General features: G+C 43.4%; 1 protein-coding gene across 1 annotated transcript in view; it reads left to right on the top strand.

Annotated features, from left to right (window-relative positions):
- The window catches only part of kif26bb (kinesin family member 26Bb), a 30,733-nt gene that overhangs the window by 11,761 nt on the left and 6,606 nt on the right, over positions 1–12,366 (top strand). Inside the window, exons 7-12 of the mRNA XM_034527943.1 lie at positions 730–1,001; positions 2,099–2,276; positions 2,473–2,611; positions 2,898–3,057; positions 3,460–6,619; positions 8,846–9,003. Of these exons, the coding sequence (XP_034383834.1) occupies positions 730–1,001; positions 2,099–2,276; positions 2,473–2,611; positions 2,898–3,057; positions 3,460–6,619; positions 8,846–9,003 (4,067 nt within the window). The remainder of the gene's footprint in view (positions 1–729; positions 1,002–2,098; positions 2,277–2,472; positions 2,612–2,897; positions 3,058–3,459; positions 6,620–8,845; positions 9,004–12,366) is intronic.

Raw genomic sequence — 12,366 nt, 5'->3', positions numbered from 1 at the left:
GAGAAAACGTGATGAAGAGCCTTCTAGGGTGCCCTTCGAATGGAGAAAACGTGATGAAGAGCCTTCTAGGGTGCCCTTCGAATGGAGAAAATGTGATGAAGGGCCTTTTAGGGTGCCTTCGAATGGAGAAAACGTGATGAAGAGCCTTCTAGGGTGCCCTTCGAATGGAGAAAATGTGATGAAGGGCCTTTTAGGGTGCCCTTCGAATGGAGAAAACGTGATGAAGAGCCTTCTAGGGTGCCCTTCGAATGGAGAAAATGTGATAAAGGGCCTTTTAGGGTGCCCTTCGAATGGAGAAAACGTGATGAAGAGCCTTCTAGGGTGCCCTTCGAATGGAGAAAACGTGATGAAGGGTCTTTTAGGGTGCCCTTCGAATGGAGAAAATGTGATGAAGGGCCTTTTAGGGTGCCCTTCGAATGGAGAAAACGTGATGAAGAGCCTTCTAGGGTGCCCTTGCAGTGGAGAAAACGTGATGAAAGGCCCTTGAGGGAATTTTCTTTGTGCTTGTGCCCTTTAAAACCAAAATGTTTTGCTTCAGTTCACCACTGATTTGTTGAGATATATCAGTCTGGTACAAGTGGTGGAGAGAAAAGACATAACAAATGGTGTATAATGTATGTGTATGTGTGCCTGTTTGTTTAAAGGCTATGCTGTGCATGCATATGTACTATATGTTTGTGTGTCTGCATGTAGTCTGCATACATCGGTCTGCTCTGTCATCTGCCTCAGGCTCATGGTCCAGCATGGTGGGGAGCGGTGAGAGCATCCAGAAAGTCGGGCTGGTTCCCTGTGCCATCTCCTGGCTGTACAGCGCCATCGAGCGGCGGAGGGAGAAGACATGGACCGATCTGACTGTATCCGTGTCAGCCATAGAGCTCTGCTGCGGAGAGGAGGACACGATGAGGGATCTCCTGGGGGAGGTCGTCCCCCAATTAGGGAGTGTCCAGGACAGCCCAAAAGCCCATATTAGACTCCACGAGGACCCGGTCTATGGGATACAGGTAAAAGGAAAACATGTTTTCATTTTGAAAAAGCAGGCTTGTTAAATGAAAACAGTGTCTGCCTGTTGTTTCTGCTAAGAGCAAGCACACAAGGGTCCATTGACCCAAATTGTTGGTGTATTTTAACCATAAATCCAAATTAGAATAATACAAAAAACAACGTATTGTTATTGTTATGATTATGTACAGTCTAATCAATCTTTGGAAACCAGAGAGCCAAGGCTATATATTTGGGATCACTTTCTTGGCTCTACTTGCATCAAAGGTTTAATGATTCACAAGTGTTAGTTTACTGTTGTTTGAAGGTGCTCACAGCCGTGAAGCAGAAAATTAACCAATATTACACGGAAACCTGCTCGGGTATTTTCATTGTCCTCAAAGCAAATGTATTGTATATTTATTTTCAGAAGGAGGTGTCAGAGCTATTACAGATACTACTCTAGATACTTTGGTTGTTTGATTTTAGGCTTTGCCCTCTAGATATAGTAGGATTAATGTTAATGTTTATATAGATAGTCAATTTAGTCAATGGTCTACACTGTATGGGAGGAAATTATACAGTGAAGCCTATTACATTGAATAAAAGATCTGATGGAATTATGATTGTTCAGCAATCTTGCCCTCGCAAGCCAGGACCTCACTTGTGTAGGTGTGCAGTTCTCTCTTTTTCTTCATTGAATAGGAAAATCAAACGTATTTTGAATGGAGCAGATGTTTGACAGATGTTTTTCAATTACCAAGAGACACTGTAGGCAAAATTATTGTTTTTCATGCTCTGGTCAATTGTACTTCCAAATACAGTCTTCTATCAAACTAGTGGAATGAAAACATTTATTTTAGATTTCACCTAAATTCGCCAAAGATAAACATTAGCTAATGCCTTATTATGTTCTTAAACATAACATTTCAGAAAACTTACAATGAAAAAAATGATTATCCTAATGTCAGAAAATTTGTATTACTAATAACATGAAGAAAATGTATTTTTTAAAGGCTGTTGACAGTATTTTCTGATATATAGATATTTACATTAGTGTCTCCCCTTTAGTATTATATGAGGAGATTCTACATGAGATGTTATGTCCCCTTCCTTCCAGCTACGTAACCACAACCGGGTGAAGGCCCCCACTGCTGAGCGGGCTGCTTCCCTGCTGGACGCGGCCATTGCAGCACGTCGGCACAATGACTTCCTTACGTACTTGTCTCACACCTCCATAATGTTCTTCACTCTCCACGTCCAACCCCCTCGTACAGAGAGCAGCACCATTGGCAAAGGTAATGAATTATTCACTTAGCAAGGGGGCTTGTCCCTTGTGAATTTGGTGTTTCCCCATGAATTATTTGCCAGAGTTAACCCTAAATTCAGTGCTGATTTTCATATTTATCTTTATATAATTCATGTTGTTCTTTATTTGCTTTTTTATTTTTTTGGCATTTACACTCTTCTTTGCTCTCCGACTTCCATGCTTAGGTTCACGTGGCCCCACAAAGTTGACCATGATAGATGTGTGCAGTGGTATGAGGGGTCTGAGCAAGAATAAACCTCCATATTCTGAACTGGGCCCTGTGGTCTTATCTCTACTAAGTGGACATAAAACCAACCCCACCAAGTAAGAATGCACCTCCAAAATCTGAAATAATGATGTATGGCACACATTGGTGTAGAGTGAACTGCGTTAATATTTTAACTGAGCTGAAGTTAATTCTTGCTGTTGGTCTTGCAACTTGGTTTCTAAAAATAGTACGATATTTGCCTGTAAACCCATTTTATAGTGGCTTAAAATGAAGGGACACCAATAACTGCTACACCCAATTGTTGGAAATTGAAAGTCTGAAATGTAAATGACTGATGCATCCTTTGATTAATGTATGGAAATGTGCACTGTCTCTGCACAGGGGCAGTAAGCTGACTATGCTCCTTCGAGAAGCCTTGGGTCATGTGAATTGCCATACCACAGTGATCGCTCAGGTTGATGACTCACTGGCACACCTTCAAGAGACCCTATCCACCATCCAGCTGGCTTCTCGCATCCGCAGGACACAGAAGAGAACGAAGGTATCGTACATGTCCTGTAACATATTTCAACATCTCTTAAGGCAAATCTGTAATTTTTTGGATTTGTGCTGTGTGCCATCTTCATTTAATCTTAACCAGTAACATATGGGCTAACATGTACACATTCTCACAAGTGTTTTCTTAATTATAACACCAACATTATTCAAATAGCCCTTGTGGTAGAGGAGATACACCCTTTTTTAGTTTGGGTATGTTTTTGGAGCAGAATCCTACAAAAATAGGCTGTGGTGTAAAAAGTTAATGACGTCACAGTGTAAGTGCCCTTTTTGTAAAGGAAGAGAGAATAATGGTTTTTAATTCAACCCATTGATTTATTTGTAGATTTTTGTTTTGGATAGTCCAGTTCTAGAACTAACTCCACAATTCATCTTTATCCAACAGCAGTCCACTTCATGTTCTCCTTGCGGGAGGAGTCTGACTAAAGAAAAGAGAGGGCCTCCGTCTTTGTCTCTGCGGGCGTTTCACTCCACCGATGAGGTAGACGTCGACATCCCTCGTTTCCGTTTGCGTGGTGAACTAGATGAGCGCTCCAGTAGCGACCAGTCCTGTGACACAGTCATCCAAATAGACTCGGACGGCTTGGTCCACTCCAAAGCAACCTCAAGATTGGCACAACCTGAATTTGTGCCCATCATAACCTCTTTGCATTCTAACAAGGCTGACATGGATGACCCAGAGTTTACCGCTTTGCTCCAAGAGCTTCTGAGAATTCCTCAGCTGCAGGGAGAGAAGAAGAACGAGGAAACTGTTCAAGGGAACATTGAGATGTTGAATGCAGACATCAAGCAGCCAGGGAGGGACTGTCTTAAATGTGACACATTCGCTGAACTTCAAGAGCGCTTGGGTTGTATCGATGGAAAAGAGGCAACAATGGATGCGCTCAAGTCTTCCTCAAAAGGCCCTTCTGTTAACAACGTCACAGCCAAGTCACAACCCCAGAAAGACACAGGGAAACAGACAGACACCGAGTCATCAGAGGCACCACAGAAAATGTTGTTGAATCAGGTGTTGGGCTGCAATCAGGCCTCTGTCGGAGAAAAGCAAACAGATGGTGCCTTCCCAGGGGACAGTTTTCAGAGAGAGGATTCAGGCCTATATGACTGTGAGGAGTGCAGTGCAACCAGTTCCAGTGAAGAACTGCTGAATCAAACTCTCAGTCTTAACATGACCTGTCGCTCTGAGCTGCCCAAAAACAGAACTCTTAAGTCAGCTGATAAGCTCTCTTCTCAGAACTTTAATGTGGAAACTCAGGGCAAGGCCATCACCAGTTCTGCACTTCTGCCAAATGGTACACAGGAGAGTTCTGAAGCTGCTGATTGGTTCAAACCAAACAAAAGGACCTCACCAGTTGGCAAGAGCTCCCCCATATCTCCTCCCTCCTCCTGCTCCTCTTCACACTCCTTGGCTACCAGTGTTATACTCGGAGATGTCTTACCTAATCACTCCACAGAGGACGTTAAGGAAATGAAGGCCACTATCACAGTTACCGTTCAGCAGCCACTAGATCTGACAGGTCAAGATGAACTTGTGTTCTCTATGGTGGAGGAAGTGACCATCAGTGGGGCATTGGACAGAGGGAGGACAGGTGGAAACATTATTTGTATCAGAGACACTGCCCAATCACAGGCATATGTTCAAGGCTCTGCCAGCTCTCAACCAATAAGGATAATCAGCAATGTTAGTGAAGAAACTGTAGCCGCAGAATCCTCTAATACGAACAATAGCTCTGTAGCTCAATCTGTAGCAACAGAGGCTACCACTGAGAAGCCCCAGCATCAATTCAGAAGGGAACATAGGTTCTTACCTTCATTTATAAATCATATGCTGATTGATACAGATGTGGATTGTGAATTTGATGGTGTGAAAGAAAAAGAAAGTCCTCGTGGCACTTTTACTGAAGTCAAATCACAGTCTGATCTCCGATGGATTTGTGTTGAATGTCCAGAAGATAGGAAGGCACTTCAGAAGAAAAGTGACGCTTTTACTTTTGAGACACATGCCAAAAAGTCTGACAAAGTGTTTAACGTATCATTTAGCCAAAGTTCTTGTGAAGATTCAGCTTTCTGCGATCAAACTGCGGAAAACCAAATGCAAGGCAAGAGACCGAGACAAACAGACAAGAGCCACCCGAGAGACAGGGAGCATGTTTATTCCACCAACACTTCAAAGGGCTCAGAGGTGGGGGAAATCAGTTGCAGACGTGTTGAGAATGCCCTCAAGAGGATTGTTTTTTCACCTGGTTGCCAGGAAACCGCCACTGCTTCTTTTAAAACAGGTAGTTTGCCTAGAGGCTGGCAAAATGCCAACTACCAGGACAGTTACCATTGCGGTCACATATCAGACAACCACAGAGACCCAAGGGGGGTGACATCATCCACCCTGAGTAGCCCAGGAGTAACTCTAGAGAGGAGGCAGGGCAGACAGCACTCCCCAGCGGACCACAGCCTCCGTGTCTCCTCTCCTCGGAAATATGGAACAGAGTACAAACAGCATGCTAGTATTGCTCCTAGAAAGGGCGTTGGATCTTCGTTTGAGACCTCAAACCTAAGAATGAAACATGGTCAGATGAGTGGGAGGCCAAATTCACCCATTGAGGACAGCAGACGGCTTTTCAGTGCCAAACTGGAACAGCTGGCTACCAAGACTAACTCCCTTGGGAGAACCCCAAGAGACTTCCCAACTCTAGATAGAGGCAGTAGTCAGACCTACGTGAGCTTTAAGGGGAGCTCCAAGGAAAGTACTGAAGGGGCTTGTATGGTAGGTTATAAAGGAAGTAATGAGGGTGATTGTACCTTACCAAGGGCTAGCAGGAGCCCCAGGAAGAATCCTCGGACTGACCGCAGTCATCACTGCTTTCTTTCTGAAAAGCCTCTCACTCAGTCTGCTAGGCATATCCATTCCAAGCTCTCTGCTGTGGGGAAACTTAAAATGGCCAGCCCCAAAGTCCGTCGACTGTCTGTCCCCAGCATCAAGAACCTCAGTCTCTCCCACAAAGGCCTGCAGCAGTCCATCAACCGCAGCGCTAGTCTTTCTCCCGACTGTAAAACTGTTAGCTTTGAGCGGACATCCTCCTTTCTCTCCTCTTCCCCTCCGCGGTCTTTTCACTCCATCAGTCGCACTCCGAGCCAGAGCTCCACATGCTCATCCACAAAATCTGCCATCCAGGGATTTGTCAATGGCCGGTTCTCAGACCTTCTTAAGGAAAGGGCCTCCAGCCCCCCTTCAGGAGGACTGGACCAAATGACCACATGGCCCTCGCCATACAGCCGGGTGACTGCTCCCCGAATGCCCGATCACCTGAGTGGGCATGCGAGTGACACCACCAGTGTGTTGAGCGGAGATTTGCCACCAGCAATGGGGAAGACATCCCTGAACTTCTCGAACAGGAACAGTATGGTTAGCAGTGGATATGACAGCATGGTGAGGGACAGTGAAGCCACAGGCAGCACCATCTCAAACAGAGATTCTGTCAGCAACCGGAGCAGCTCTCTTCTCAGTGTGGCTCGAAGCAGCCGGTCATCTCGGAGGAGAGGCAACGCAGGTAAAACTTGTGTAAATGGCCTTTTATGAACTGATCTGGATGACTTCCTCTTCTGGAAAGATCAGAACCTCATCCAAGTGTCGAGTCTCATTATATGTTGTTGGTGCTACATGTTAGATTTGCAAGTGTAGCCTCAAAGAATTCTAAAGCTACACTCATGTTCCGCCTCTCAAACGGCCAATTTTAGACCAATACATTTATATTTTTATTTATTTAAAGCAACCAATTGTTTCTATTGATTTCAGTACAGTATGATTTTCAAATGACAACAATTTGAATGTATGCCATGTTTTTCTTGACTTTTGTCAGTTGTTTATTATTGTTGTTTTATAAGGCAGTTAAAGATTAGAGACTTTTATGATCTGATGTTTTGAACCTGCAATATTCCAATGGGGCACATTCACAACAATCCACTTAAATGCAATATCTTAATTGTCAGATTAAAATGCCAAATCATTTGAAAAAGTGTAATGGTATTTCTTATGGAAATTTCAATCTAGTTCAGTGCTTTTTGCATAAATCTGCCATGTTATTTCTTCCCTAGACATAATCTACATTACCATATTTTATTAACAATACTTTCCACCATCATATTGTTTGGTTTGTAATCTGACCACCTAACATATGAATGTGACATAAATTGGAGATGACATACATCTTTAGAATGCAGTCATTAAAAGCCTAAATGTGTAGGAGGTCACATTATTAATATATGAACCTGGTGACGGCACTTACTAATGGCAGCACAAGTGTAGAAAATGAAGAGGGTTTGGCTGGTACAGGGAATTATAAAGATGTGTGTGCATACTAACAATACTCGCTAATTGAATTATGCATTGAGAAAGGTTTGGTCGACACAGTGAAAACTGCTAATGGAGCAATAAAAATTGGAGACAAATCTTTTCCTGGATGAATTTATGAATTTAAAGCCCGTAAACTACTGTTAATTGTAAGATTTAATTCTGTTTGTAGGTCATTTCTCCTGAAGTGTTGTTCCCTTACGTATTTAACTCATCTGTATTCTGACAAAAGCTGTACCCATATCATTAGAATTAAAACATATTCTTAAAGTTACTACAAGGAACTTGTAACTGGTTATGAAAAAGTCTTAATAATATGTATGCCTCTATTAGACCTAAATAAGCAAAACAGACCATCGGCGAGAACATTGGCTATTTCTACCCAGTTATTCTTAATGCTTGTGGGGTCTGATTCCCCACGATATCAGACAAAGCGATTGGCAGTCAGGTTCACTCCTTCAGCTCAGACTCTAGCGGGGCCTCCGGCAGCAACCAGCCCACCGTGGACAGACCCAGATCTGGCTTCTCTGCCACCTTCGACCTGCAGTTGGAGCTCTGGCAGGAGGTGCAGAGCTCCGCGCCTGGCAGCAACGGCTCCTCCTCCTGGCTAGGAGCCAACACCATGCTGCTGGAGGCCCAGGTCGTATTGCTGGACCTGCTTGAGGGAGGGGAGGCACTGGAGACCCGGAGCCACCGTTGACCCGGCTGCAGTAAAATGAGAGGTTTTCAGGACTTCAATAAACAGAAACACTACCTCTTTTGTCCACAGGGACCTCCAAAATAAACACAAAATGAAAAAGTAGCTTTACAGGGACACAAAACATGAACAAAAAACATGTCTCATATCTTGACTTGTATGAATAATATGGTAACCCTGACAAGCTGTGTTTGCCCTCAGGCAAACTGTATTCTCTGTTCCCCATTAGAGCACTTGGCCTGGGCATTGAAAGCCACTTAGGGACACCAGCCTTCATTTATCATACACGTCTCTCCTTATTGTGAAGTGTGATGCTTTTAGAGCACAATGCCAGTTGAACATATTAACGTAGCAGCTCAGTAATACTCTGATTTCCAGCATTAGCCACCTTGTAGACCTATGAGCACCACAAGCACCACTTATACAAATGATGACTTTGCTGAATTTAAATGAATGCCATGTACTGTGCATCTATTGCTGTAACTTTAAATCCTGGTCTTTAAATTGAGCAAACAGTGCCTTTTCAATTGATCATGACATAGATCAACAACATTAAAAATAAACTAACATGCACCCTACCTTAAATACAGTTTGATTGGGTATTTTTATAGTGAAGCAGTTTCACTCTATATATGCAGTAGGAAGTTTCAGAAATGGGAGAAAAGAAAGAAAAACACTTCAAATCAAGCTACAGCGTCTCACTGCACCCTCTGCCTCGCCCTGCTGTAGGTACTCACCAGCGCCGCCTTTCCCATGATGCACCCCTGTCCCTGAGACGCTCGGCTAGTGGTCTGCGGTCTGGCTGGGTGGATCGGGGAATCCCAGAGGCCTACGAGATCAAGGTGTATGAGATCGACAATGTGCAGAGGATGCAGAAAAGAGCAGGTGCTGGCCAACAGGTGCTGTGTTTATTTAGATTTTTAGGAGTTTAAAAGGCATTATGTAAAATATGACCTTTATCAACCTCTTTTTGCAAACAATGGAAATAGCAACATTGGTCTACCATGTACCAACATTTTCTAAAGCCTCCAAAGCCCCCTTTCTTGATGTTGGCATCGGGTTTGAAAAAGAGCCTTCTGCATTTTGCCATGAAAGTCTTCTGACAGCTGGTTCTCAAACACTTGTCTCTTAGCCCCCAGGATTAGCACTTGAAGCTAACTTATCGAGATCTACCCCAGGGGCGAATCAAACCAGTTAATAATTAGGCACCTGCAGTACGTGGCTTGAGAAACAAGGTGAAAATGTCAGTCAACATTCATATTTTTTGCTGCTCATCTCTATTTTAGGGTTGTAGCTACAGGTTGAGAACATACATTAAGCTACCACTAAAAACCCAAACAGAGGCATCGCTCTTTTGTTATTCTATATCAGTGTTTTCCAAACTTCTTTTCTGGGGTACACTCACTTCTTAAAAATGACAAAACATTGGAACCCAATTCAACAGGCCTTATCCATAGATTGTGAGAAGAGACCTGACCATCTTTACTGACATACATCAACTTATATTATCTTGACTAAGTAAAGCAGTTATTTTAAAGAGATATAGATTTGATAAATCACCAAAAAAAACATATATATGTTTCACACTAGACCAAATGAATACATTTTGGCAGAGTTAACAGGCTATCTCATTACATTACATTACATGCCATTTAGCTGACACTTTTATCCAAAGGGACTTACAATCATGTTACATTCATACACTGTAGACACAGCTACAGGGAACAATGCAGGGTTAAGTGTCTTGCTCAAGGACACATCGACTAGGGCAGTGATTGAACCACCAACCCCCTGATTGAAAGACAGACCTGCTAACCACTGACCCACAGTCGCCTGATTCTTTTAATTTTCTCTCGTCAGTTAAACAAACAGAACATACGGTGGCCTTCCATATTAGATTAAATGTTATAAGTAGATACAAACTTATGGGGCCAAAGGTGTACTGCCAAGGTGTACTCCAGATATACATGTTAAATCGAAGTCTATGCAAGAAATTCAGCAAATGTATTTGGAAATTCTAATAAAATAACCTGCCACCCACCTGTGGGTCCCGACCCAGTCTTTGGGAATGACCATATATTTAGTTTACCTTTAGACATGTTATTGATATTGGAGGCGACTGTGGATCAGTGGTGAGCAGGGTAATTCTCTAATCAGAGGAACGGTGGTTCGGTCCCCGGCTCCGCTAACCCATGTCCAAGTGTCCTTGGGCAAGACACTTGACCGCTGATGTGCAGGTGGAACCATAGCTCCTCCCATCAATGTATAAATGTATAAATGGGTGTGAATGTCAGTTACTGCTGATGTGCAGGTGGAACCTTAGCTCCTCCCATCAGTGTATGAATGTTAGGTACTACTGATGTGCAAGTGGAACCTTAGCTCCTCCCATCAGTGTATGAATGTTAGTTACTGCTGATGTGCAGGTGGAACCTTAGCTCCTCCCATCAGTGTGTGAATGTTAGTTACTGCTGATGTGCAGGTGGAACCTTAGCTCCTCCCATCAGTGTATGAACGTTAGTTACTGCTGATGGACAGGTGAAACCTTAGCTCCTCCCATCAGTGTATGAATGTTTGTGAATGTCAGTTATTGCTGATGTGCAGGTGGAACCTTAGCTCCTCCCATCAGTGTATGAACGTGTGTGAATGTCAGTTATTGCTGATGTGCAGGTGGAACCTTAGCTCCTCCCATCAGTGTATGAATGGGTGAATGATGTTGTCATGTAGTGTTAAAGCGCTTTGAGTGGTCTGAAGACTATAAAATATCTCTACAAGTACAGGTCCATTATTGTTGTGAATGAGACCAACATGTGAACACCATAAACTATTACCTGACATAACTATTTGAAGTGTAGCATGCTCTGTGCATTCCACAGCCTGTACGTAGACACAGTCATGCACTTCTTTGCTCATGGGCAGCTTCCAGGTGTGTCAGATATAATCTGACACACCTGGAATCAATCCCCAATCTGATCAATGACAGATTGGGGATTGAATTGAATTGAAGGAGGTAGAGAGGAGGGGGCGGGGCATCAGCAGGGCCAACGCGGGAGGCCGGTTCACCAGGCATCAGACACCGCCAGGTCCAATGGACCCTATGAGACGTGAAGTCACAACGACTCCGGGGAGGAAGCAGAGTTAATAAGGTGCAATGGAGAGATGTAAATTCATCCATAAGGAGAGAGAGAAGATGAGATAGGTGCTCAGTGTATCCTAAAACATCCCCCAGCAGCCTATAAGCCTATAGCAGCATATCAAGGGGCTCGAGCAGGGCAAACCTGATTCAGCCCTAACTATAAGCACTATCAAACAGGAAAGTCTTAAGTCTATTCTTGAATGAGGTGACTGTGTCTGCCTCCCGGACTGAAAGTGGAAGCTGGTTCCATAAAAGAGGAGCTTGATAACTGAAGGCTCTTGCTCCCATCCTACTTTTTAGGACTCTAGGAACCACAAGTAGCCCCGCATTTAGTGAGCGCAGCTCTCTAGTGGGGCAATATGGTACTACAAGCTCCTTAAGATATGATGGTGCATCACCAATCAAGGCTTTGTAGGTGAGGAGAAGAATTTTAAATGTGATTCTTGATTTTACAGGGAGCCAGTGCAGCGCAGCTAATACAGGAGTAATGTGATCTCTTTTCTTAGTTTTTGTGAGTACACGAGCTGCAGCGTTCTGGATCAACTGGAGGGACTTAAGAGACTTATTAGAGCAGCCTGATAATAAGGAGTTGCAGTAATCTAGTCTGGAAGTAACAAACGCGTGAAGCAGCTTTTCTGCATCTTTTTGAGACAAGATGTGCCTGATTTTTGAAATGTTACGTAGATGAAAAAATGCAGTCCTTGAGATTTGGATAACGTGGGAGTTAAAGGACAAGTCTCGGTCAAAGATAACGCCGAGATTCTTTACAGTGGTGTTGGATGCCAGGGAAATGCCATCTACAGAAACCACATCACCAGATAATTGATCTCTGAGGTGTTCAGGGCCCAGTAAAATAACTTCAGTTTTGTCCGAGTTTAACATCAGGAAGTTGCAGGTCATCCATGTTTTTATGTCTTAAAGACATTCTTGAATTTTATCGAGCTGGTTGGTCTCCTCTGGTTTGATCGATAGATATAATTGAGTATCATCTGCATAGCAATGAAAGTTTATGGAGTGTTTCCTGATAATGTTGCCCAAAGGAAGCATATATAAGGTAAATAAAATTGGTCCAAGCACAGAACCTTGTGGAACTCCGTGATTAACGTTGGTGGTCATT

This window comes from Cyclopterus lumpus, chromosome 24, assembly GCF_009769545.1.
Source record: "Cyclopterus lumpus isolate fCycLum1 chromosome 24, fCycLum1.pri, whole genome shotgun sequence".
Lineage (NCBI taxonomy): Eukaryota > Metazoa > Chordata > Actinopteri > Perciformes > Cyclopteridae > Cyclopterus > Cyclopterus lumpus.
The sequence above is the reverse complement of the archived record's forward strand: the minus strand, read 5'-3'. Positions and strand labels throughout refer to the sequence as shown.